We start from the raw sequence: 26802 nt of genomic DNA, 5'->3' as shown, positions 1-26802 counted from the left end.
GCTTCACCCGTGAGGGCTCCTGTGTGGAGAGAGCTGCACTGACACAAAGGGGTGCCTGCCTCAGTACCTCTTTTGCCACCTGCGGCTAGCTCTACAGGGGTGGGAAGCGTTTTCCAAGGAGTCCAATCGCATCCACGCCGCAGGGCCGACAGCTGCAGCAACAAGGACACGGTTTCTGTAGTCCCCTCCCGGACAAGCCCTGACGGAGGTGCACAACCCTGACCCCCCACCCCAACAGCAAGGGCTCCAAGGATGCCATAGCCGCATAGTTCCCTGGCGAGAAGGCGACAGGGTCTCCTCCGAGACCTGCCGTGCTTATCCGTACACCACATGCCCACAAGTGACAGTGGTGCCATGTCTGGGGAAGATGGAACCAAGGAGAAAAAAGAGATTTTCCATTTTAAACAAACTGTTTGGAATCAGAAACCAAATCCAAAGAAACGCCGATGCGTGACAGCTAATTTTGGGGAGGGGTGACAAGCATGGTAGGTGAAGCCATACAGTAACTCCATAGCTTTTCCATTCAGAAACCCTCCCCAGCACTGGAAGGGAAGATCAGGGCAGCTGAGAGTCCCAGGAAAAGCAGCCAGCAGTAAGGGAGCCCTCCATGCTACCGGGTAGAGAAGTTTTATTTGCTTTATTTCCAGAATATTAAAAGTGACAGCGTCTACTAGGGACAGGGGAGGTGAAAAAAGACCCAGAGGACGAGGCAGCAGGGTCAGGGAACCTGCTTGCCCACCCCCTGCCCCGGCTGCCACGCTGATGCCAAGTGGGCTCCTGGCCAGCGTCCGTGCTGAGAACATCGAGTCCCAGCTGAAGCGCCTCGAGGTTGCCACCGGCCCAGGGCAGTGCGGGGTCTGCCCGGGGCAGGAGCCCTCAGTCGAAGGGGCTCTGGCACTGCTGGCAGTCCCGCATGTCCTCCGAGTAGTTCTCGATCTGGATGGTGGTGGTGTGGAAGTGGAACTCGCGCTGCAGGCGGGCGCTGGCCTCCTTCAGCACAGCCTGAGCCTCCGCGTTCTCGTCTGGGGGGCACGGGGGCAGGGGAGGGAGAGGTCACAGGAGGGGCCAAAGCTTCACGTCTGCTCTGACATCTCTCTGAGAGACGCTGGAGGCAGGAATCGCAGGGCTGCGTTGTGGCAAGTGCCCACCTTGGTTCGTTCTGTGGGTTTCCCACAGTCCCCCCCCCCAACCCCTTCCAGCAGCATTTCTGGCCTCTCCCCTGCCAAGGGAGCACAGGGGCTGCAAAGCACCTCAGCCTCGACCTGGCCACTCAATGCCAACAGGTATGACCAAGGTCGAGGCCAACACTTCCATAGGCCCCCGCATTGGGAGCCCGTGGGGCAGATGTACTCACTGATGGCGATGTGGACGGACAGCACGGGGTGAGACACGGTCAGAGCCCAGATGTGGAGGCTGTGCAGGGCTTTGACGCCATCGATGGACAGCAGGATCTCCTTTACGCTGTTGAAGTCTACCCCCTTCGGGGTCCCTGGAAGGGGGCAAGGGAGTTGGTGTCCCCAGCCCAGCTGGGAAGGGAGGGAGGTGTCGCACGGACCTGGGGCAGAAGCTCCTGCTCCCAGCGGGGCTGGGTACCTCACCTTCCATCAGCACCAGCACCACATCTCGGAGGATAGTCAGCGTTGTGCCCAGGACCAGGAAGGAGAACAGGAAGGTGCAAATGGGGTCCATGAACTTGTACTCCGGCTGCCAGGGAAGGGAGGGGAGGGGAGCGGTCACCACAATTCCAGGTTCCCCAAAAATAACCCTGCACTGCCAAGACCTGCACCTGGCAGCCACACGGCACACACCCCTGCAGCTACCCTGTGCCCACCCAGAGCCGAGTTACTGAGCACGGCTCCACAGGAGAAGCCGTTTGGGCCCAGGATGTCAGCGAGAACAGCAGTGCGAGCTGCGTAGGGTTCCTGCGTGGCTGGGAGGCCTCCCAGGAACATCTCTAGTGCCCTTGAGGAAGGTTCAATGCCCTGGCCCAGGTGGGTAATGTGTGGTGAGAAGCAAAGCCAAAAATCCCATGGGCTTTCATCTTTCAGGATCCTGGAGCCAGGTTTCAATGCACAGAGCGACGTGCCTGCATTTCTCTGAAATTTCCACTCCTTGCGGAGCTCGCCTCTGTGTCCTGGCTGCCTGTGCAGTGCTGGGCACCAGTGGGGCAGTTAAATGACTTGCCTATGGATGCAGGGAGAGTCAGTAGCAGGGCAGGGATGAAGGCACAGAGCTCCTGGCACTCAGACCAGGTCCCCCCCTTCCTAGGACAGCGACCACCACAGTGCAACAAGGGGCTGGTGCTTTGTGCTGTGCCCAGAGGAGACCCCCAGCTCCCCCCCACACCTCTGCATTGCACCTTGAAGTAGATGACGTAGGCAGCGACCAGGACACCGATGCTCTGCAGCAGGTCCCCGACCACGTGGATGAAGGCGGCACGGACACTGGGGTTGGGCTGGGCATCAGGGCCGTGGGGACCGTGTTCATGGCCGTGGTGACTGTGGCCATGCCCGGTCTGGTGGAGGGAAACACCCATCCTACGGAGGAGATGGAGGTGTCAGGGCATCGAGGGAGCTGCCTCTGCCTTTCCCCTTGCCTGAAGCTCATGGAAACGGGCCCTGCTTGCCATTGCAGCCTGCAGCAACGGCTGGCCTAGTCTGGCCTGGCCTGCTCTAAATGCACCATCAGTGCAGCTGCACCCCCAGAGGCAGGGGCCTGTCTCACCCCCAAGCCCCTTCTCATCCAGCTGGGGTTCAAGGAGAGGGGAGGGGGCAATCCTCACCTCTGCAGGGCACATGTCAAGAGGCTGTGGCATGGGGAGGTGGGTTAGAGAGGTGCCCAGAGCTTCTGCATTCATGAGCAAAATCCCTGCTGGCATCTGGCTGACCAGGACCTGATCCTGGAAACCCACAGGGATCCCCCAGCTTCCAGCCCTAGAAGACCTCCCAGTCCCTGGATTAATTATCCCTAGGGGTGACCAAGGCTTACCAGCCAGTCGGGGCATTCCCATAGGAGGGAGTTAGCCTTTGCCATTAGCCAGCAACTCCCGCCCATTCTCTCCAAGCCCACCCCCAGAGCCACGCACATGAGATTCACGGCCACGGCGCAGGCTGAGGTGATGAGCATGGCCTCCCCTCGGATCTCGTACTCGTTGGAGAGCAGCCGCTCCACAGCCAGGTAGACCAAGACACCCGTCACCACCCAGATGGACAGCACCGAGAGCAGGGCCCCCAGGATCTCTGCGGGGGGGCAAGGCCAGGGTTAGAGCGAATGCTTCACCTCCGAGCTCTCCCCACGCCCCCAGCCTCTCCTGGACCTGGAGTGGCCACGGCAGCCTCCCTTCATCTCCCAAAGCAGCTCCCCCCATTCAGCTCCAGCACCCCCTCTACGGCCTGCACTGTGAAGCCGGCAGCATTGGGGGAAGGCCTCTGCTTGCCATTTCTAGTTCCTTGATGGTCCGTACCAGCCCCTGGAACTACAGCTAAGCACGGGGACTTGGAGAGGCCCCTGTGCACAAAGCTTAAACTTGCTCCTCCAGGGCCAGCTGCTTTTCCAGCCCCACTGCTTCCCCCTGCACCTTCTGGAGGCAAATCACAGCAGCTCTGAGACCCCAGGGCTAAAAGGCTGCAAGTCCAGCCCACCGGCACTGCACGAACCACAGCAGCACAGAAGGCAGGGCACTCAGTTAGGACAGTCTAGGCCCTTTAGCATCAACGCCGTAAGGCAGCTGCACACAGCAGTCACAAATGACCGAGGGAGATGCAGCATGGTGTCCTTTCCCCCTCGCAAGACCTGCACTGGCTCTGCAGCAGCTGCAGCGATGCTTTCCTCTTAACAAGCCAGCCACCTCTCTACGAATCTCAGTATCTGCAGTCCACGCATTTAAAGGGGCTGCTGGCACCCCTGCTAGCACCGCGGAGGGGCTATGCCAGCCCGAGGACTCTTGCTGCATGGCTTATAGCAACTCCGTAGAGCAGCAGAAAGCTGGGATGGCTAAAGAGGCATTTATTTACTGGTATCCCTGCATCTCCATTAGACTCTGTACTGTCCCGGTGCTCTTCATGGTGGGCGATTTTGCCCCCCTGCCAACTCCTACCTGGCACAGCTACACTGGCAAGGCTGTGTAGCGTACACCCAGCCTCAGTGGTTTCAGGGAGAACAGCCCAGCTTCTGGGCTCACATTTGGCCTTCTGGATCCAGAGGCCAGGGCTGCAGCCACCGTACAGGGCTGAATAGTTAATCCCAACCTAAACTGCCAGTGGAGTAGCAAAGCCCACGGTTTGTGCCAGCAGAAACCAGGCTCAGACCCTGCGCTTGCACAAACACTTGTTACCAGAAAGGAGAGCAGGGCAGGGAGGGGGAGAGCCCAGGCAGGAACTCCTGGAGGGGGCATTTAGAAAGCCCAAGGGCCGTGGAAGTGATAACAGACACCTGGGCCTCTAGGATTTCCAGAACAAAGGCCTGCCCTGCTGAGATAGCGGGGCTGAGGCCAGGCACAGGCCACTGCTGATTTCAGCAGGATCTGCTCATGTCCAGCTGTGGAGGGCATGACCCTCCACACCTTGGCCCCAGCTTCAAGCACACCTCACTGCTCAAGAGCCACGAGTGTTTTACGGGCTGTAAGGCTGGACAGGGGCACTTTGTCCCGTCTCCCAGCCCCGCGTCAGAAGGGAGGGGATGCACCTTCCACTCCTGGTCCAACAAGGCACAGATGGGGAGGTCACCCCAGGCAGGAGAGCCTCCACGATCCCCAGAGCTGGTCAGTGGTGGACGGAGAGGTAGCGAGGACTTACCCATGTAGGCAGCTTGCCACCCTACAGACCACCCCCATCCACAGTACCTGCTCGGTGCCAGCCGAAGTTCATGGTTTTGGTGGCCGGGCGTGAGGCCATCCACAGGGAAAACAGGCTGATCATCATGCTGGCGAAGTCCGTCAGCAGGTGGGCCGCGTCCGTCATGATGGCCAGGCTGTGGGCCAGGTATCCCCCTGCGGGGTGGAGAACGTGGGGCACGCTGCACAGGGGATCCTCCCAGCATGCCCAGCCCCAGGCGAGGGAGGTGCCAGGGTGCAAGCTCAGAGGTACAGGGGGCAACCCCCCAAAAAGTTGCAGGCCATGTGCTGGGGCTGCTGGGATTTCTCTGAAGCCAAATGTTCGCTGTGTCTGTCCCGATGCAGGAAGGGAGCCTGGGGAGGGCTGTGATTTTAGGTGCTCTCCCCTGTTCTACTACAGCACAGAGAAGCCTCAGCTCTGCGGGTCCCGCACCACTCAGCCTTGCCCCTACGCTAGCTCTGTCTCGTGGGTAGGAAGAGAGGCAGAGACTGGCCTGCTGCCCCAGGCTGGCCTGGTCCTTGCGGGGATGGGGCCCTCAGCCAGACCTGCAGGTATACTACCGTGGTCACACTGCCGTGCTCAAATGCAATTGCTTCTAGGGTGGAACGCGGCAGGGAAGAACAGCCACACGTAACACAGGGCAGTGGGAGGAAAACGAGTCCTTTTCATGGATGTTTCAGCTCTTATCAAGTGGAGACGGCTTGCACCTCACCTATAACTTCCCCCGTCATGAAGACCAGGCAGATCAGCGACGCCAGGTAGAGTTTCCTTCGCGCCCGCTCCTTATCGGAGCCGCCGTGGTCGTCGGTGACCCGCTGCGAGTGGCAGTGCTGGCTGCCCTGTACCCCCAGCTCGATGGAGGCCAGGTCCGGCATGTACCTGAGCACGGAGCTGTGGAAATCCTTCCCCGACACGCCGAGGCAGGGCCTGAAGCGCAGAGCTGCCCTTACTGCCCGCCCTGGGGGTGGCGGGCGGCTCGGGAGGGGAGACCGTGGGGGGCGGGCAGAGGTTTGCAATCGAAATGGGGGCCCGCGAATGAAGGACCACGGGTTCATCTCCAGCCCACCCCAAAGCAGCGCCCGAAGAGAGGAGAGCGGCCGCTGGGAGGCTCAGACCCCGAGCGCCCACCCGCTGACATCCAGCCCTTTCTCCCCGGCCAGGCCGGGCTCCCAGGGAATCACTCCTGGGAGTCTTGGCAGCCTCCCCAGGAGCTCCCACCGCCTCCCCTGCAGCCCTGAACCCCCTTCCCCGCCCCAGTGAGCAGGGCAGAGACCCAGGGGCTGGGGGCACTAGGAGTGGGGCAAATGGGACTGGGGGCACCGGGGGGTTAGGGGCACCGTGGCAGGGGGCTGGGGGCGCTGCGGGCACTGGGGGCAGCAGGGAGGGGCCGGAGCCCCGTCCTCACCCGGCCGCGGGCTCGTGCAGCAGGTGCCGCCGCTCCTCGCCGCGCTCCATGCCGCCGCCGGCCCCGGCTGCCTCCTCCGGAGCGGAGCGGAGCGGGCCCGTGTGCAGCGGGGCGGAGGGCGGCCGGCAGCGCCGGCTGCAACACGTGCAGCGCCGAGCACCTGGAGCGCGGCCGGGCTCCCGCCGCCCGGTGCGCACGGCCCCGCGGGGCACGCCCTCGGCTGCGGGAGCCCCCGCCCGGGGCTGCTCGCGCTTCCCGGGGCCCAGCGCCGTGGTGCCGAGCTCCGGGAGGAGACTAGAAGTGCTTGAAGGAGGGGGTTTGCTGCTCCCAAATCACCTGGGCTCGGCCCCTCCGAAAGCCCGGCCCCGAGCGCCAAGGCCGGCGAGAAACCCAGGCTGCCAGGCACAGATAAGACCCGAGGTCCTTTATTGTAACAATGTGCAAGGTGAACAATAAATCCCGTGGGAGCCCGCGCCTCGCAGAGCCTGGTCGTGGGAGGGCGCTCAGCTGGACCCCCAACAAACACAACACAAGAAAAGCCTTTCTAGCTGCTCCAGCTCCTTCTGCGCGCTGAGGTGTGGTGCTGTCCTACCTGGACCCCCCGCCCGCCCCCAGTTGCAAAGAAACTCCGTCATTCCCAGAACCAGCATCGCCCGCCCCTGCGAGCGGGCAGGGCACAAGGAAGGAGCAACAGAGCTGCTTTTACAAAAGACAACAAGGTTCAAGTCCTGTCACAATTATATACAAAAAGAGGCCGTATAAAATGTACGGAATATTCCTGTTTGCACCCGTATAGAAAAGTGTCCGTTGCTCAAGTTTTCATCCTGCTTGGCCAAGCCCGACTCTTCCCCGGGATCCAGGACGCCGGACGCCGCCTCCTGCAGCTTGGCACAAAGTCAGAGTGTTCCCCCACCCCGTCCCCCGACTGCTAATCCATCCGCTCCCTGCACGGGAGTTTCTTCGGCTCTGGATTTCCTCCTGCTCCGTTATTGAGGTGCTGGAAGAGGAGGGGTGGAGACGAGGTGAGGGGGGCTGATGGCAGGAGGAGATTGAGGAGTGAAGGGGAGATGGGAAATTTCCCCCAGGCATCACTTAAACCCAATGGGACTTTGACCACTGCCTCTGGGGAGTCCCTTCCACCCCTGAGAGGTCTGCAGTGAGAAAAGCCTCATCCTTACACCCTGTCCGACCCCTGCTTTGTAGCACCTGCTGTTCCTCCCTGCAAGGGTTCCAGAAAGTCAGGCAGCGTATGCCTCAGAGGGAGTTTCCTGCACTGTCCTGTTAATAGCTGCTGAACAGAACAAGTGGAGACGTTTGCTCTGGCACCTCTAAACCGTTAGGGGAGGGTAACGACTAGGGGATGGGTCACCAGATCTACCCAGCTCAATGCTCTCCCTAAAGCATCCCACTGTCAGAGGCAGGATGCTGTGATAGCTGGACCCACAGCTCCTCCCGATGCTCGACCACCCTTCAAGTCACCAAGTTCCTCCTCATTTCCAATCTGAATCTCCCCTGCTGCGGCATGAAGCCATGGCTCCTAGTCCTGTTGCCTGTGGTCCCCCTAACGCCCATCTCCATCCTCTCTGTCATCACCCTCCGGGGAGGTGAAGACAGTGATTAAATGCCCCCTCAATCTTCTCTTCTCCAGACTAAACAGCCCTTGCTCTTGCAGCCTGTCATCATCAGTCTTGCCTCCCAGGCCCCTGATCACTTTTATTGCAGTGCAGTGGACTCTTCCCAAACTGACCACATCCCTCCTGACGTACGGGGCCCAGAACTGGACACGGGGGTCCAGGGGAGGCCTCACCCATGCTGAACAGAGCGGCAGAATCGCGGCCCTTGATTTACAAGCGATGCTCCTGTTCGTACAGCCTAGGAGGCTGCTGCTTTTTTTGCAACAAGAGCGCGCCGTTGGGTCTCAGCAGAGTGGAAGCTGTACCCCGCAGCGCACAAAGGAGCTCATTGCTATTTTAGTGAGGGGTACGAGATGCTGCAGCAGGAACAGACCGGGCGCCTCTGTCTGCAGGGCCTGACCCAGGAGGGCTGCGAGTCCCTGGGTTTGTACCACTCGCCAGCCTGCCGCGCTCCGCTCTCGACTTACCATCGACTTTCTGTTCTTGAGACAGCTCCTCTTCTGATTCTTCTCTCTCCTCATTAAATTCCTCCTCTTCCTCCTCTTCAAACACAAAGGGTGTGATTTAGAACCCCTCAGTCCCGCCCCGGCGCTTATACAAGAGAAGACACCCTCACACCTCCGTGTCGGCATTTTCTTTGGGGTTAGGGAAAGAAGGATGTCTCTTAGACTGTGAAGAGACATGCCCTGGATTCTGTACTTGGTTTGTCTAATAAATTATTGCCTAGCTTTGGGTGAGTTGGTTTGGAGTTTCTAGGCCTCGGTTTTCCCTTCTGTAAAGTGGGTCTGGTGCCCCTTTCCCGTGGGGGTTGTGAAGAAAATCAGAACGGAAGAACTGCCATTGACTGGGTCAGACCGTAGGTCCATCCTGCCCAGTCTCCTCTGTCACACAGCAGCAGAGAGCTGATGCTGAAGGGGAGAGCGAACAGGGTCTGACCCAGGATTTTTCCCACCGTTCCTCTCCTACGTGCAGCCTCCAGCATTTAGGGTCTAGGAAGCTCTGATTCAGAGGCCGTCCTCCTAGCTACCTGGCTGTTCCTCTAACCCTTGAGCTCGATCAGTGCCTGCAAAGCACGCTTGGGTGGACAGCACAAGAAAAGTGCTTTCAGGCAACGCATGAGTGGAAGGGGCCAGAGAAGGACAATACCTGCTTCAAAGTCAATAGCCCTCAGGGTTTCCATGATGGACTCCAGGTCCAGGCTGAAGGAGTCCATGTTCTCAAAGCCTTCCTCGATCTTCTCCAGCAGACCACCCTTCGATGCCTCCACGATTCTGGAGGAGGCAGGAAAAAGCTCCTTTCAGTTTTAACTCACTTAGGAGCCCATTTCAGCTGGACTGAAACCACTGCCCACAGAGCCCTGGCCACTGGTTAGACTAAAGCCATTTACAAACCAATTTAAACTGAGCTCATGAGCCCCTCTCACATGCACAGGGGAGCTGACATGGACCAGGGAGTCAGAAGGACTTAGCAGAGCAGCCCCATAGCCCTCAAGCGTCCCGCCCTGTCCCACTTTCATGCTGGCTGGGGTATCACAACGGAGACACCATGCAGCAGCGCTGTGTGTGCTCTTGAATTGGTTTGCAAGGAGTTTGGCGTTTAAGCTGCACCCTGAGTAAGGGCTCCCCCCGGGAACTGAAGCTCCCTCGGGGGACGTTGACTTTGCTGGGACAATGAGCGTGGCACCGAGGTAGTGGCTCACTAATGCATCCTGGGGACTTACGTTTTAATGAGCTTCTGGGCGTTCTGTGGGGGGAGAGAGAGAGAGAGAGAGAGAGAGAGAGAAAGGGTTAGCAGAACTGGCCTTGAAGGCTGCCAAAGCAGCAGGGTGGAGCTGACACCCACTGGATATCAGTCGTGGGAAGGGTTGGGGATGTGGGGGAGCCTTGAGAAGCAGCTGCCTGGAGCCAGAGCATGTTGCCCAGCTGCTCTGGGGAGCTCCCTTTTGCTAGGCTGGAGCTTGGCAGCTGGCTGGGGTAGCAAAGGGCACAGCCAGTGGCTGCTGGCTTGGGTTGAAAGGAGACACAATCTGGCAGGTGGGGGAATCTCTCTGGATGGGGGCAGGCAGCATGATTAGACCCAGGCTCCCGTCAGCGCCCATCCCCTCCTCCCCATGTCCTACGCCCGGTGGCAGACGCCGCTCACCATGAGGAAGGTGGCACCTCCGGTCTCCTCCATGGACTGGAAGGCCGTCTCCACCAGCTTGCTGGACTTCTCCAGCTGCTCCTTGTACTTCTGCACCAGGGCCTGGAGGAAGCCGGTCTTGTGCTCTAGCACCGCGGTGATGCGCTGCAGCAGCTCGTTCTTCTTCTCCTCCAGGACGGCGGCCAGGGTGTCAAACTTCTCACACAGCTCCTGCCGCACCCGCTGGCTGTTCTCCTGCCGAGGAAGCACAGCATGAGTGCCCGGCTGGCAGGGAAGGGGTGGGCACAGCTCCCAGACCCCACCACGGAGCAGGGCACCTCGCTGCTGCCCGGGGCAGGGGCCAGCCTCATACACTCCTTCGCGCCTGCTGATACGTGCCCCGAGCTCAGCTCTCGGCCCCAGAGGATCCCCAAGGGAGGCAACATTGGGGGGGGACAAACATACTGGTGCAAGCCACCAGGGAAGGGGAAAGCAATCCCTGGTTTGACTAGTAAGAGACTCTGAATCTGAGACTTAAAAGAAGGAGCTGGAAGCCAGGACTTCTGGGAGCTCTCTCCCTCCTTGTGGCCTTGAGGGACCGTCCATGTGTGCTTTTATCTCGGGGACAGGGCCGAGCACCCAACGCCCACGCTAGCCCTCTGAGGCTGTGGCTCAGGGTCGGGTTTCTCTGGGGCCACTCGGGTTTCCGCAGGCTCACTCATTTTCCCCGTGCCTCACCTCGGTGGCGCGGCAGGACTCCTCCAGCTGGTTGATGATTGTCTGCACCCTGTCATTCCCCGCCACCAGCATGGAGATGCAGTTGCTCAGCTCGGTCTGCGAGGGAGGACAGAAATAGAGGTGGCTTCAGCCCTCCTGCTGGTCTCTTGGGGGGGGCAGGAGGATGGTGGGGGGTAGCCTGGTCCCTCCGGGTGTGGACACCAGGATCAATCAGGTTTGTCTCTGCTCAGGGCTCTCAGACTCCCCCCGAACCCAGTGCACAGAGCAAGGGGTGCCATGGTGCGTGCCGGGAGAGATCCTGCCATATGTGGACCCTGTTCAAGCAATTCCTTCCTTCCCAGGTGCCTAGAACCCGCTGCCCCTGGAGCCAGTGCTGGCCTCGTGAGGGGCTCTAAATATAGAAGGTGACTTCTCCACACCCGGCTATGAATACCCCGGTGACGGGGCTCCGAAGCTATTCCCGAAAGGCACGGCTCAGCACCTCTCGGGTGTCTCCAGCAGAGCCTCCCCCCATCCCTGGAGGCCAATCAACGTTCCAGGGGACCGGATGGGAACCCCTCTAGGGACACGGCAGGGCATCCCTTGGCCTCTGGCTGCTCCCCTGCCCCCAGGGTCGCTGGTACCTTCTGCCCCTGGAAGACGTTCTGGAGGGGGGCGACTTCGCAGTCCTTGTGAGCCCCAAAGACCTTGCACATGGAGCAGGTGGGCACCTCGCAGGTCAGGCAGTAGATGTTGATCTTCTCGTCCTCGTGCTCCTTGCACATGGGGTGTTTGCCCTTCTTCAGGGGCCTGCTGCAGGGAAAGGAGGCAGGCATTAGCAGCGCTGGCACCCGGGCCTAGGACTGAGCTGTGGCATGAGCCCAAAGCCTGGACCAGGGTCTTAGTGCGGTTGAACCTCCCCCAGCCCCAGCCTCTCCAGCCCCGGCTCGGAGGGACGGGGCTAGATCTGGGTCTCATTTTCATTGCTGTGATGCTGTGTCCAGCACCCGGGAGGCCGGTTCTGTCTGCCCTTGGTGCTAATGAAGGGAAGGGTCAGGACTAGACAGCCCTGTCCAGTGGTGCCACCTGCCATCAGTCCTTCTCGCCACCACTCAGAGCCAGTTCTCAGAGCGTTCAAACTCGTGTCTCTGAGATTACCACCTCCCGGCAGGCATCACTCTGCCCTACCCCCAGCCAGCGCAGAGCAAGCCATAGAGGTGACTAGATCCACTAGGATGATTAAGTCCCTGGTGCCTTGGGCCCAGATTCACGGAGGATGCAGAATCTCCTAATTATAGACACAGGGTGCCATCAAGTTAGAGGCTCCTCGCGCCTCTTTAAGGCCAACTCCTGGTGCCGCTAGATCTTTATTTCCTTCTGCAGGAGCCCAGGGTATATTTAAACACAGGCAGTTGAGCCCTGGCCCCTTTGGTCGGCTTCCCCTTTTATAGGTAACATGACTGCAGCTGAGAGAAGGGGAGTTAAATCAAGTCAACCCTGGCCACCCCTCTGCACTCAAAGCATCACACCTCCCGCCCTGGGAACATGGAGACAGGCATAAACTTGGTAAATCTGGGCAGTATTTTTCTGTGGTTTCTGGTTCTGGAGGCATCGAGGGACCTGTTTTCCAACTTTTCTCTTGAAAATTCATTTAAATAAAAATAGCGATTGGATTCCTACGGATTCACCAGACCCCGGGAGCTGGGACGTTAGGGACAAAATCATGAGAGGCTTGTGAAGCCACCCTGGGAGCTGGGAGCCGCTCTCATCAGCCCTCCCTTCATCTGCTTGGATTATTTAGACGATAAATGTTTTGGAGCAGAGGCCACCTCTCCTGGTGTGTTTGCATAGCGCCCAGCACGATGGCAGGTCAGCCTTGGCTGAGGCCTCTGCACGCTCCTTCGATAAATAATCCATCTCAGTAATGAATGTCAGACCAGTGCTGTGAGGTCTGATGCCCCCATCGCCCCAGCTCTGCCCTTGCCATTCTGTATGACCGGCCAGCCATGCTCCCTTGGCCAGCTTTTGATCTGTGCTCAGAGCCAGGCGGGTGTGAATTTCCATATTATCTCACATACAACACACTTGGGAATAAAACATGCCTCTTGTTTTTGAAAGGCTGAATGAAGTAATAAAGATCTTCCTTTGTAGTAAGTGCCTGAGCAGCAGCCTCCAGGGAGCCAAGTCTGCTCCTTGCTTTGCTCCCGGAGTGCAGATTTGACTTTTGTATTTGCCTGTCAGACACAAACTGCTCTTACCATACTTCTTGCATATAATGTGCAGTGCAATTTCCAGCAGCTGGTCTTTGGATGTGAGAAAATACGGTATCTCTCAAGACGGAACTGGAGAGCAGAAGCCATGTGCTCAGGTGCTGTACATAGGCCCAGCTAAACTAATTTTGCTGCGGTGAGCCCAGGCGGGGCTCTTGCTCGCTCTATCGACCGCACTGTATCTGCCTCTCTCTAACTCTGCTAATTGCACAAAGTGATTAAAGAGGGATGGAGTCGATCTGGGCCTGCTCCCTCCTCCGTACCTAAAGCGTGCCCCATTGCTTCACCCTCAAAGCTCGAAGGGATCTGCTAACATGGCTTTTCCACAAGCGCCAGACCTGCCCATCACATCACCTCTGCCCCGTCCCCATGACTTTACAATAATATTTACAGTGATTCAGTAGATTCATGAGTTAATTCCCTTAAGACCTCGGACTCCGGGCTGCACCTGCTGACTTATAAACATGTGGTTTCTGAGTCCCTTGCCTGGGGTCCTGCATGCCTCCCCGCTGCATAGCTCTGGCTTAGATCACATTGTACCAGCCAAGACCAGGCTGGGGCTTTGGCCATGGTGGAAACCTCATTGTGTTTGCTCCCTTCCTCGTTTATGAATGGATCTATTTTCTCTCTCCTGTAATTCCCTTCAGCTCCTCTGGATTGGCATCAGCCTACTGCCCTTGCCTTTCCCCCTGCAAGCTGCCGGTCACAACACTCCCGTCTTTCCATCCAGGACAGATTTCTTATCTCCACTTTGGTGTTTGATCGGCTCCTCTGGAAACCAGCACAGCTCTTTCCAGTCCCTTGGACTGGTTTTACTTTTGGCGGGGGGAAGGTTGTTGGCTGTCTGGGGTGGGAATGTATTTGTGCTTCATGTCTGCACGCCTGAGTGGAGACCGATCTCTGGCTGGAATCTCTCTCGGTTTTGGCAACCTCCAGACCCTGCTCTCCAGAAACCCAGCAGAGTTGCCTTGCCGTTCTCTGCAAACCCAGCCCTTGGCGAGTGAAGGGGGTATTTCTCTGGTTCTCCCTGCCACTAATGTGCTGAGGATCTGGGAAAGCACGCTAACAAGCTACTGCCGGAAGAAGAGTTTCTCCCTGAGCATCACCGGCCAACTTAGTTCCCAAGGCTCCAGTATTGCAAGGCAAAGGGACTATCGTGTCAACCCACACCTCTTGCTTGGTGCGAACGGGAGGGAGGGGGATGATCTGATGTAGAGCACAGTGGAGGTGTGAGATCTCATCCTACTGGAGTTATCTGAGCTCCTACTCATCCTACTCCATACGGCCTGCGGGAGGCAAGGCCCATAAGAGGCAGATTGGTGATAGAAACAATGTGCCCTGAAGCCAGCGGGCTCGAGAACATTTCCCCCATCGGATCCTCCCCCCGTTCTCCCCACCCTGTGAGGCCGGAGGGCACGTCTGCCCTGGGAGGCGAGGGCGGTGAGGCAAACCTGGAGTACTCCTGCTTGTAGATGTCGATGATGTTCTCCACCAGCAGGTTCCTCTGCAGCCCGTAGACGCCGTGGCGGTCCAGGATCACCTCGTGGCGGCAGGAGGGGCAGCGGAAGCGGCCCCCCGAGATGACGGTGCCCCGGGTCTGCCAGTAGGGGTTGGCAGCCTGCAGGGAGAGGGCTGAGTGAGGGACCCCGGCACACGCGGTCCCCCCCACGACATCCCCGCTGGGGCTGAGACAGTTGTGCCGTCCGCACCAGCATCCCACCGCGCCTCGGCGGTGCTCCCACACGGACCCCAGAATGATTTGCACTTTTGTCCACCCCGCCCATCCGAGACTTGGGGCACTGAGACTCACAAATAAGCCACAACGGGGGCATTGCTATTAGCTCCACACTGGGGAAACTGAGGCAGAGGAAAGACCCTCCCAGGCTCACGCAGTCCAGGTACCTCCACAGCTGCTTTACCCACCCCCTAAAGGCCTGAGCCACGGGGGCAGGTGGCTGCCAGCCTGGTGGGATGCCGCCTTTCCCTCCTCGCCATGCACCAACTGTTAGTTATAAACCATCCTTGACAGCCCCAGCCCTGCCCGCGGCCGCCCCCACCCCACCAAGCCGGCAGGCCCTGGTCCATCACAGCCGCGGGCTCCAATTTCTGCCCTCCTCCCCGCCCCCGCCTTCTCTTTATCGCTGAGATTTGACAAGTGCCGCGCCGCTCAGCGAGCGGGGAATGTGGCAGGGCCTCAGTGCTGACGGCTTTATCAGCTGGGGCCCGTCCAGGGGTGCTCTGCTTGCGGGCAGCGGGACGGCCGTGGCTCCAGGAGACATGGGGATATGGTGGGACAGGTCGCCATGCCGGGCTCAGCCCCCTCTCCGCAGGTGCCAAGGAGTATCCTTCCCTGGGAGGGTCCCTAGCTCCGTGGCACCAGCATCCTAGTGATGGGCACCCTACAAATTGCGGGGCTCCATCGATGCACCCGCAAGCTGTACGGATGAGCCATGCCTTGAGTGCAGCCAACTCTACTGAGAAATGGGCTTTCTGGAGCGGGGCTATTTGGCTTGCTGTGGGATGAAAGATCCCCTGGTAGGGGCCATTTAGGCAGCCCCAGCCCTCATTCAGCTCTCCCGACCCCGTAGTAGCGACTTGCTCCGCTCCGAACCCCCTGGCAGATGCCGGGCAGGGGGAACCCGTCCTTTCCCAGCCTGGCCACTGACCTGGAAGATGTCGCTGGCACATTTCCGACACAGGTTGTGCTGGCAAGGCAGGATCACAACGGGCTTGGTGAACATCTCCAGGCAGATGGGGCAGATGAGCTGCTTCTCCAGGTTCTCCATGGGGTTCGAGTCCCGGATGATGCTGGGTTGGTAATCCATAGCGCCCCTCAGCCCCTCTGGGTTAAATCCACTGCCGGGCGACTGGCTCCTGAGTTTGCTGCTTTGGCTCGGTCCCTGTTCTTACCCAGGGCTGGGTTTCGGAGATCAAAGTCTTGCTCCTTCCCTAAAACTGAAGCCTGGCTCCTGCCTTTGTCTGCGGCTCCTCTTAGGTGTCTATTTATAATTTATCTCAGGGTCACATGGGCCCTGGTTGAGCAAAACCAGTTGGGAAGGGTCAAGTTTCCAGCTGAACTGCTGCCTGTCACATGTGAGAATGAGCAATCGCCCCTCTGGAGGGCCGGGGGGGGCTGTAAACAAGGCTGAGGACAACGTGTTCGGGCCTTGCCGTGGCTACGGTTCCAGGGATTTCCAGTGTCTTTCAGGACAAAGCAACTGGAGATGCAGCTGTCAACAGAGTCATGCTTCTCGGGGGTTAACAGCAAACAGCAGCCCCAGCCTGCCCCCCCAGCCCTGCTTACTAAGCTGTGAAGGGTTAACTTGGAGCGAGGTTCCTGGTTCTCAATCCCATGCCCCATTTCCAAGGCACCTTCGTCCTCCCCAAGGGCACGTCCCCACCATCCTCACCCCGCCTGCGCCCTTCAACCCAGGGTGTTCCCAGTGCATCTCCCATTCTCCAGGCATTGCAGCAAAGCCTCTTGCAGCTCGTTAAACAGTTCACGCATCGTAGTCTCTGCGGGTGCTCATACATGTTACGTGCAGCACTCCAGAGTCCCACGACTGGCCGTGCCACCCAGCCCAAGCCAGCGGCAGACCAGCTGTGCGGTACCCAAACCGTTTCGCAGCCTCTCCTGCCAGCCCCTGACTTTCTCCCCCTCTGCACAGTCTTTAACGCTGCAACCACCCACGGGGGTGGATCTATCATCTTGAAAAGGGGGGTGCATGTGCGGAGATGCATCATCATATATAAAACACCACCTATTTTTCTCCACTTAAAAATAAACCAGAAAACGGAAAGAGGGTGGTTAACACCTGTGCAGTGAGGCGCAGAGAAGGAAGCAGGTGAATTATAATGGGCCGTGAAGTCCATTGATGCTCTCACTGCTGCCTGGATAGAAATGCTGCTTTCATGGCCAGACAGTTGTTTTAAACTTCGAATGGAGCAAGCATGAAAGGTTGGGGGGGCAAGTGCAACCCCTGGATCCACCCCTGCCCACTGATATGCCCTAACATGCCTGGAACTGTTTTATCCCACCACGTGCAGCGCCCCTGGGTGCCCTGCACCCATAACCAGGCTATGTTTCTTTGCTTCTCGGCGGGTCTCAGAGAGTTGTTGTGCATCTCCCCGGCCGACGGGCTGGTGAGTGGCAGGCAATTCCCTGGAAAGACGCTCAGGAGAATGCAGGCGTGTCGGTTCCTACCACGAGTTCTGACCCAGATCCAGATGGAAAACATCCTGTTTACCTTCCCGGCAGCCACGTGGAGCCAGCCGAGCCGTGCCCCCGGTCCCTGGAGAAGCCCAGCCCTCCGGGAAAGGACCCAGAGGAAAACAAGCTCTGTTTACATGGGGACTGCAGGGAAGGGGAAGGGTTAGGGTTAGGGTTAGGGTCTACCACCATGGGCTGGCAGTGCCCTCACCCCTGCAAGACCCATTCCCAATGTGCCCTCTCGCCCTGGCTCCCTGCTCCCCTTCTTCAACAAGCCCCAGTTGTTGTCAGGATGTTTTCCCAGGGTGGGGATGTCCACAGCGGGATTGTGTTACCGCAGGTGGTTCAGAGGCGCAGGGGACGGATCAGCTGCTGCTACCACTGCTTGCACCGAGGCGAGAGAGGAGAGCACAGGCAGCGCTGACCTGGCTCCATCAGAAGCCAGGACACTCTCCACCTGCAGGTCCCTCTTACCTGCTTTTACTAGGAGGAAAAAAGTGGATCTGGCTCATATGTTAGAAAGCCTGATCTAAAAGCAAACACGCCGGCAGGCACGGGCAAAGACAAAAAGGCAGAGGAGAGCTGCTGGAATGGCCCACGGGGAGCAGAGGCGGATCGAAGAGGAGAGACTGAGAGAGCTCAAGACGTTTTGCTGGACTCAGCAAGGCACGGTAACAGCCTGCGGCTCCCCACGGGGCCTCAGCTCCAGGGCGGGAAGGGATGATTTAGCGCGGGGATGGAGACAGCTCCGGCTCTCCTGGGAAGTGGAGGAAACTCCGCTTCAGATTCAGGAGCCACGGGGCCGTCCTGCAATGGAAGGGACCAGATGGGGCGAGCTGATGGATCTTGCAAGGGATCAAGCCCTCACCTGTACCAAAACACAAGGGTGGGCCTTTATGTCAGATGAAGGAAGGATGAGGTGGGCTGAAGCTTTAACAGAGGCTGCCTTCCCCCAGCACGTTCACTGGACACTGGAGTTACATGGGTAGAAAGCACAGGAAATCTAGGCCACTCACACAGTCTAAAAATACCTTTTCCCCGCTCAGCTGTCACTCCTGAAACGACATCACCTCTCACCTTTCCTGGTCCCCATGGGGTCACCTCGGGCTGGCGAGAGCTACGTTTCTACTGCAAAACAGTAGGCAAAGCCAGCCGGATGCACTCTCCTGGATGGGACAGGCAGAGCCCACTTTCCCTTTGCAGCTCCCATAGCTGCGGGGAGCGGCTGGTCCCCACCCCGCTAGGATCACATGGTTATTACTACAGTGGTAGGGGTGCAAGGAGCAGGCCGGTATCTCTGGGGCCCCGGGATCTGAGCTTTCTGAACATCCTTTTCTAGCAACCTCCCAGCCTGCCTCCCTAGGCTCTCGACTGCAGATTTTCTGGGGCCACTTGCTAATTAGCCAAGACATTTTTGGCTTTGTGTTTACTGGCCTGGTCCCTCCCTGGAGAAGAGGAGGCTGAGCCTGGTGCTTCAACCACAGGGCTGAGCACCAGACACGGCTTCTCCTTCCTGCCTCTGCCACTGACTCTCTGCTGACCTTGGCCACCTCGCTCGACTCCCCCAGTCCCATCTGTGCGGCTGAGCTTGGGAGCAGAGTGTCATTCCTGTAGGGTAGAGGTTGCATTGAGATTGCTCTAGGCACCAGACAAACGCACAGCGAGAGCTGCCTCTTGCCTCGAAGCGCTGACAGGCCAAAGAGAGGAGCCTGATATAAGCCAGGAGGAGGAAGAAGGGGAAGCTGCTGGCCAAGGTCACCCAGCAAGGCAAGGAATTCAAGTCTCCAGGCCTGACGGGGCTTCCTCTGCAGGCAGCCGCAGTCCTGGGGGCCGTCTGTGGCTGTGCGCATAAAGCTTGGAGATGCCGACTAGCAGAGCAACTAGGCTCCAAGGATTTGCCTGACACTAGCACAAACCCGGGGCCAGCGAGCTGGCATGGGGCCCTGCATCCAGCACTGCAGCTCCAGCTATTCCTGGCGGAGGCTAGCACAGCCCTGATCAGCCATGGTCTCAGGCACTTGTGGGGGGTGGGAGTTGCTTAGCTCAGATCCCAGCCGTTCTTTTTTTAAGCTGGGCTGCCGGCTGCCAGTTTCCAGGGCAGAAGTGTTAATAAAAGAAATACCGCCTGGTAACTGCTCCCGCCTGGGGTAGAGCTGCTAATTGGGGCCCAGCTGCTCAGCTCCCTGCAACCTCACCCACAGGGAAATGGGAATGGAGAAGCCCTCTCTGTTTGCCACTGAAATGCAGCCACCTCTGGGGTGCAGCCCTACCTCCAGCCTTTGGCAGGCACCCCTGGGGTGAAGCCCCAACTCTTAGGCAAAGGGCCCCAGGGTGGTGTCCCCCACATGGACCTTGGTTTCAGGGGGGTCTTGGCTTGCTTGTGGCAACCGGCCTGGGATCCTATTTCTGCTGGGAGATGGCAGGCTGGTGTCCCCCCCAGAGAGAGGCCCTTGTGCTGTGCCCGGACCTCCGGTGCAGCCCGGCCCCGTCTAGGCACCCACGTCCCGCAGGAGGCACATCTGAGCTGCTGGCTCCTTCCATGGGAGAGGAAAGGGGATTTCCTTCTCCACAGGGGTGCCACCCCGTCACAGGACACCACTCTCGGCCTGCATGCTGGACATCCCCGTCAGCTCCCTTGCATGGGGACAGGGCTGGGATTTATGGCTCCACTGGGTGAGACAAGGAGGCTCCGGAGAGGAGAGACAGACAGCTCAGATGCATGGAGATCTTTCCCCATCTGCCCAGGGATCCCTAGAGGGTTTCTTAGAGGTACTTTGCAGTCGCGGGAGACAGGGGAACAGTCCTGAACAGTCTCCATCCACAGATCTCAAGGTGTATTACCAACAGATGGGGAAACTGAGGCAGGGGGACCAAGAGGCTGCCCTAAGGGCAGGAGCAGAGCTGGGAGCGGAGTCCAGGACCTGTGTCATGAGCTCCTCTATCACTGAGCAGTGCCTGAGCAAGGGATGTGACCCCTGCCACCCAAGTAGCAGCTGCCCCTTATTACCCCATTTTCAGGGTGAAAATCTGGCATTTGGCCCAGAAGGAGCTGTCCAGGAGACATCTTCGTGGCCAGGCAGAGCAAGTGTCAACCTCAAGCATGAAGGCTGCGACCCCCACCCCCCAGGCTGAATCCATACCAGGTTCACATGATCAGGGTGTCGCTTCCAGATTCACCAGCAAACCCCAGCGATAAACAGGTTATTATTCCAGATCCCGGCCCCCGGCTGCAGGGAGGCCTGTCAGTACAGGCAGGCGAGAGGGGCTGTGGGGGGTCAGCCCGGCTAATTATAGCCTCCTGACTCACCCGGGCATGATGACAGACGGGCGCGTGTTTACGGGGCTGGTTTTCCCAGGGGCTGTGCTCCAAGCTCATGTAAGAGTGACTCAGGTTTGGGACGGGGGCATCAGGCTGGCTGGGCTGGCCCCTCCATCCCCGTTCAGTGCCATAGGGCTCAGGGCTGGGGCTGGCAGCCAAGAAAGGGGCTAAGGACACAGGTCAGCACCTGCTGCTACCTGCGCTGTTTGGCAGGTCAGTAGACCACCCTGTATCCTTGCTGTGCCCTGGTGTGAAACGTGGCCTGAGCACTCACCAAACCACAGGGAACCAGCCCCAAACCTAGACCACACCTGGGACTGGGATTTCCCAGAGCAGACAGGCCAGGCAGCTCACCAGGGGAGCCCCAAATGCATGGGGGTGTGGGAAGATGGTCCTGTGGGACCCAGCAGAGGAGCTGTGCCGGGGTCAGAGCCCAGCCCAGCTGGACACGGTTTGTTCTGCAGAGGGGACTAAGCTAGACAAGACCGGTTTGCCCCCTAAGCCGGTGTCCGTAGCCTGTTACCCCTGCCTCGCTCCAGCACCGGTGTTGTGGTGCTTGCAGAGACCCAATACAGGGAAACTCCTGCAGCCTCTTGCATATAAATGCCCCCCCTACAACCCAAAGCTGGTTCATGCATCCAGAGGTGGGGAGACTCCCCAGGGCTGCACGCGTGGAACCAGAGAGGACGGGCCCTGGAGAGCAGACATCAGGCCAGGGAACGTCTCCAGACCAGCAGCTGCCACACACAGCATCTCCCAGGCCTAAGACCTCACCGAGAGCAAGAGACCTAGGCAGGCTGGGAAGGTCCATGTGGCATTGGCATGTCGAAGAGGAGGGGGCTGTCTGTGCCCCGATGGGCAGAACCCACCTCCAGATACCAGGGCTGCTCATTCAGGCTGCAGCTTTTTGCTGATGGGGCAACAAGGAGGCTGCCAATTAATGCCAGCTTGGGGGGTGCTTCTTGGGAACGCAGACACCTCTCCCCTGGTGCCCGAGACCCTTCGAGCTAGCTGTGCCCTGGCACCGAGCAGCCAGTTTGCAACAGGTGAGGGCTAGAGGTGACCTGCAAATGAGAGGCTTGAGCATCTGCTGCCTGTCCCTAGAGCCGCTCAGGCCCCACCATTGCTGCTCAGCCTGTTTAGGGCAGAGAGGAAAGGCAGGCTGGAGGGGATCCTGCACCCTACTTGAGCAGGGCTTGGGGGCCAGGCTGCCAAAGGGGAGGGGATGCCCAGAGAGGCAGGTGGGGCACTTTCAGAAGGGCCTGGGCAGACTAGATCCCTGCATCCAAGGCTCTCCAGGTGAGCGCCAGCAGCTGTCAGCATCTCTGCTCATACAGGCCATACCCTCTGCAGCAGAGGTCTGAGCTGCCCCTTGCATAGATGCTCCTCCTGGCTTGCTGGAAAGCTGCTTTCCAGGCACAAAAGGCATCCATGCTGCCCTCAGCACTGCAGGCCTGAATGCACTCGGCTCCTGCAGCAGCGAGTATAACTCCCTGCAGATGAACTATTTCTTGCTGATCGAAGCTATCTGGGGCAAGAAGTTTTGCTCCTAGCCCCAGGACGCAGCAGTTCTGTGACTGGGGAAGTGCCAGGGACCACTGCAGCATGACCAGGCAAGGACTATTCACTGCCTGCTTCATGGACGGCTCTGCTGAGGAGCGGAGCAATGGTTCAGCTGGTCAGCGGCAGAGCCAGGGAGGAGGATGGGGAAAAAGGAAGAAGCCACCCTGACCCCGAACTTCCTCCACTTCAGTCCCCGATCGTGTCAAGTCCTGCAGTCTAAAAGCCCAGAAGCATTTGGTGCTGTTCCTTGCTCCATTGCTTCCAGGAACAAGGCCACACTTGATCCCCTGATCCTTGTGATCTCCTGGGATCGGAGAGCCCTGCCAGCTTCATCATGTGCATTGGGGCCGCGTGGGTCCCAGAGCCAGGACACGGCCTGTTGTTTGTTGTCTTTTATTGCAGGAGAGTTAAGTAACAGGTCTCTGTGGCCAGCTAGGCACGGCACAGCTGTTATTTAGAGCTGTTTCTAGGCTGGCAACCGCTCACATTTCAAAGTGTGAGTCGGGACCTGTGGTTTATGTCTTCTCTGCCTCCCCTTCAAAAAACACCAGCCCAGCAAACGTGTTGCAGTACAGTCCCTTCTTCTTTGGGGGCCTGTGTCAGGGTCTCACCTTCAGGCTGCTCCTAAACCAGCGATTCTCAACCCGGGTACCCCCGAGATCCTTTTGAGGGTGCCCCAGGGCTCGACATGATAAGCACTGTTGGGTGTGCAGTCACCTACACGGGGTTCACACGACAGCCCCAGGGCTCTCCAGAGGGTCACAATCACCCTGCCCCATTGCGATCGGAGATCTTTGCAACAGAATTGCTCTAGTATTTTGCTGTAGTCAAAAATGGAGCGAAAGCCAAGAGCTAGCATTTTCCAAGTAGGGTGGGCTGGGGCCTAGAGAGGTTGGGAAGCACTGACCTAGATGATAGCTGCTTGGAAGGGAAAGCTTTGGGGAAAGGCTGAAATCTCAGCCATGCATGAAGCAGTTTCTGGATTTGGTATCAGCCCCTGAGGAGCTGGGGAGCCAGCTGTAGGCCAGGCGAAGCTTGCCAAAGCAGCCTAGCATGAGGATGTCAGGGAAAAGGGTGAAGCCACATGGTGAGCACGAGCATCAAACATGTTAGCAGAATGCATTTCCATGCTGAAGTGGCTGCCATTAAGGCTGGTGCTTCCCCCTTCTGCAGCACCTACTACCTGGGCATCTCCAAGTGCTTGGACAGCCCAGCATAAAACCATGAAGTAGTCTGACCAACATCGCACCGAGCTGAAGCAGAGGCCAGTTCCCCCAGCTGCTCCACTATTTCGACAGGCAGCCAGGATCCAAGCCCGCCCTGGCAATCCAGTGGCAGTGAGAGGCATGGACACCATGCTTGGGAGAGGTGCCACCTCGGAGAGGTTTTGCTGCAGGATCAGGCCACGCTGAAGTGCTGGAAACTGAAATGCAACTCAGGGGCCCTCAGCATGTGGGCTGCTGCCAGGAGCACAGGGCACAGCTGGGGGACTCAAGCAGCCTGTGTCTGCTGCACATGAAGGTCAAGGCCCTTTGTCCACCAGTCCATCCTCCCCAGTGCCCATCCAGCCCTGCCCTGCACCCCTACACCACTGCACTTCAGCCACCACCTGCTCCCTTTCCAGCCAGGGGCTTGCTGAGGGTGCCGTGGGGGGCACTGTGCATTGCAACGCAAGGCTGCATGCAGGGCTCTCCCTTCGCACGCAAAGCAGAGGGCCCATCTCCTTCAAGAAGCTTCGCTGCCTGACCTACCTCTGAGGACTTATAGGCACTGGCTGGCAGGCTCCCACCCCTCCTCACACTGCAGGCTTTGCCTGAGAGAATTTGCACTTCCCAGCCATCAGCCGCTGTCTGTCACTCCTGACTCATCAGCAGCTCTATATGGAGGGCATTAAAGCCCAGTGCCCAGCCCAGAGAAACTGCCCAGGTCAGCTCTTCCTGCCAGGCCTCTGAGCTGCTGCTTATACTCACGAAACCTCCTGATCCAGCTCCATGAAGCAACAAACAGAGAAGGAGTTAAGGAAACTCATATTAAGGAATAACATGAATGCAGGGGAAATACCTAGATCTCGTGTTTTCTGCATGAGAATGCTATTCTTTCCTCCCTTAAAAGCATCTCATCACAACACCTACCTGCTGCAACCTGAAGTGACCCATCTGACACAGCTGAATCCTAATCAGTGAATCCTGCTGGTAGCTAAACTCATTAGTTCTAGATCAGGCAGTTTAGACCCAAGTAAATGAAGGTAATATGCAGTAGCTGCCTTGGAAATGGAGCGAGTCTGAAGGACTAGTCTAGTGTGAAATTGGTTAACTAATTGTGGATAAAACTGATTAAGAAGGCTGGATGGGCTGCTCTGGCTTGGGCAATACTAATCAGCTTCAGGCTGGCTGCCTGGAAGAGACTAGTTGTGTCACTAATTAGCTCTGGCTAGATTAGTCAAGTCTATAGGATGTGCTAATCAGTGCTGGACAGACGATCAATTAATCTGGGTGAGATCTGAAGGGAGTTGATTAATCCAGCCTGAAATTAATAACAACCTTCCATCAAGGAGAGGAAACCTAAAATGAACTAAATGGCTGAATAGGTTCAGAACGAATCTCTGACGACTCAGCCCTGCCACCCTGGGCTTTTTATCCAAGCAAATCTGCATTAAATAATGCTAGCACCGCTCATCGCCTGCAGCCCACACACCAGACCCATCCCCGATCCAGTTTCACACAGCTCCACCTCTGCACGAACCCGCTCGCAGCGGGGAAGAGAGAGAAACCGCAGGCTGGAAAGCAGAATCCAAGGATCCATGTATTAGCCGGAGGATGGGAGCACTGGAGCTTTTCCTATCAAGCTCCTGGGCCTTTATCAGAGGCACTGGCTCAACAGGGGAGCCAAGGGAGTTGAATGAATCTCCGACTGCCCAGGCTTCCAGAATGGGAGCAGAGATCCACGGTGTTTCTCCTCCCCTCCCACTGCTTTCCCCTTTTATTAGCTTGTGCCAAAGCAAATCATTTCATATCAATTTTCAAACAGCTGGCAGCACGGACTGTGTAGCAGGGCGTCCCTGCTGGCCACTGTAAGGCGCTGCCGCCCTGCCAGCGCCAATTCAGAACCTGAGCACAGCGAAGGACAGTCTGAACCCACCTGGGGAAAAAGCGGGGAGCTAGAAACGAACAGCCAGGGAGCCGACCAAGCACAGGATCAAAGTCCTGAACCTTGGGGCTCTGGTTTTTTTACTGCAGGAAGCGTACAGAGAGAACTTGGACCTCAAGGGCCAGTCTGTATCCACCTGTCCCCTACCTGTAACAGGAGGGGGAGCAATTCGGGGAGGAGCTCATCACCTCCGTCTCCCTGGCCCTGCTACAGCATAAATCAGTCAAGCTCATTTTCTTGCTGTGGGTCTGGAATTGCTTGCAGAGGTATAAAGCTGGGCTCCCCACCTCCAACTCAAAGTGCATTGGAGTGCTTTTCATAATGACCTAAAGCCAAAGGCTCGGGTCTACAGCTAGATTTCAAGCCCATGCTTTTAGCTTTCTTTGGGATGCCAGGTCCCACCCACAGTGTAGGTACAGATCCAGAGCCCCTGCCTCTCAGGGAGCCAGACACTGTAAGGTTACAAGGCACAGACCACTGTGAGCATCTAATATGAACTTCCACCTAACACAGGCCTGAGTAATTCCTGTATTGAGCCACTCTTCTTGCAGCTGAACTGGTTCAGAAGAGAGGCCTGAGGCTAGACTCATGCTGGCTGGCTGCATTTGATTTGGATCCATGGGGGGAAAAAAGGATTGAGCAAACAGACACTTTAAATTAATTATCCAGGGTGAAGGTTTCCCCTTATTAAACCACGTGGGTATCTGTGTAAAGCAGGGCAGACGGCTGGATGTGGTGGAAGGCCTCACCCCATGGATTCTCACTTGATGCAGTCACTGGGAAAATCACCTGCAAGATCTGTTTTTCTTCCAGAGTTTCACATGGCTCCAGAGATTGGCCAGGGAAGCCTTCACCTCCGTTGCAAGATCAAATGCAGCCCAGCTCAGAGCAGCTGTCAGTCCTGGTTCATGGGTCCATGCAGGGCTCATTGCATTTCCCAAGTAACAGGTATCCATGTCACTGGAGTCAGACCCAGGATAGGAGTGAATGGGCCATGAATCCTCTCCCAGGTCTGCTATCAAGACAGAAGGGTTTGTGCAGCACACAGCGAAGAAGCCCTGCACTGGTACTGCCAGTGCCCACCTGGATCCGCTCCATCAGCCAACAGAGGGTCTGTGTCCAGAGACGCTGGTGCTGTCCCTTGCACAGACCAAAATATTCGTTACGGTCTCAGTGACAGGTTTCAGGCCAGCCTGGCAGTGCCAGGCATCATCCCTGCTAGACTGAAGCTCTGCACCGAATAGAGCGCTCCCACTGGGCCTGATTTCTGGCAGGACCCCAGAGACGGTCTGTCTCTGTCCTGCCTCCAGAAGCGCTTGCCAATCTGTGCTGTAGCCCAGACACCACAACACGACCTCTAGTGCCCCAATCCCAGATTATTTACCCCCGGCCAGAGGATAGCTGCTGTGACTATTCTCAGCCCCATGCCCTTAACTGAGGACTCGCGGGCCTGGCACATCTCCCTATGCCAGCCTGAAAAGAAAAGCTGTGGCTTAATCACAGCCCACCCCAGCAGCTAAATAAACCAATGACCCAGGAGCCAAAAAGCTGGGAAGGCGTCGGCAGATCCCAAGCACGTGCTTG

The 26802-nt window shown here is 58.0% G+C and overlaps 2 protein-coding genes across 2 annotated transcripts; both read right to left on the bottom strand.

Annotated features, from left to right (window-relative positions):
- Window positions 1-794: 794 nt before the first annotated feature.
- Window positions 795-6427, bottom strand: SLC30A2 (solute carrier family 30 member 2). The gene is made up of 8 exons (XM_006276781.4): window positions 6238-6427; window positions 5545-5759; window positions 4841-4987; window positions 3086-3239; window positions 2360-2537; window positions 1599-1704; window positions 1355-1489; window positions 795-1022 (listed from the first exon to the last, which is right to left on the bottom strand). Exons 1-8 carry the CDS (start codon window positions 6285-6287, stop codon window positions 877-879), a joined length of 1131 nt encoding a protein of 376 aa, XP_006276843.3. The 5' UTR covers window positions 6288-6427; the 3' UTR covers window positions 795-876.
- A 219-nt stretch (window positions 6428-6646) lies between these two features.
- TRIM63 (tripartite motif containing 63) lies at window positions 6647-24746 on the bottom strand. Its single transcript, XM_006276782.4, has 9 exons — window positions 15646-24746; window positions 14431-14597; window positions 11354-11522; window positions 10731-10826; window positions 10014-10247; window positions 9592-9614; window positions 9018-9142; window positions 8339-8413; window positions 6647-7234 (listed from the first exon to the last, which is right to left on the bottom strand). The coding sequence occupies exons 1-9, from the start codon at window positions 15802-15804 to the stop codon at window positions 7224-7226; spliced, it is 1059 nt and encodes a 352-aa protein (XP_006276844.1). The 5' UTR covers window positions 15805-24746; the 3' UTR covers window positions 6647-7223.
- Between the last annotated feature and the right edge of the window lie 2056 nt (window positions 24747-26802).

The sequence above is a fragment of the Alligator mississippiensis genome, chromosome 6 (genome assembly GCF_030867095.1).
Source record: "Alligator mississippiensis isolate rAllMis1 chromosome 6, rAllMis1, whole genome shotgun sequence".
NCBI classification, from domain to species: Eukaryota; Metazoa; Chordata; order Crocodylia; family Alligatoridae; genus Alligator; species Alligator mississippiensis.
The sequence above is the reverse complement of the archived record's forward strand: the minus strand, read 5'-3'. Positions and strand labels throughout refer to the sequence as shown.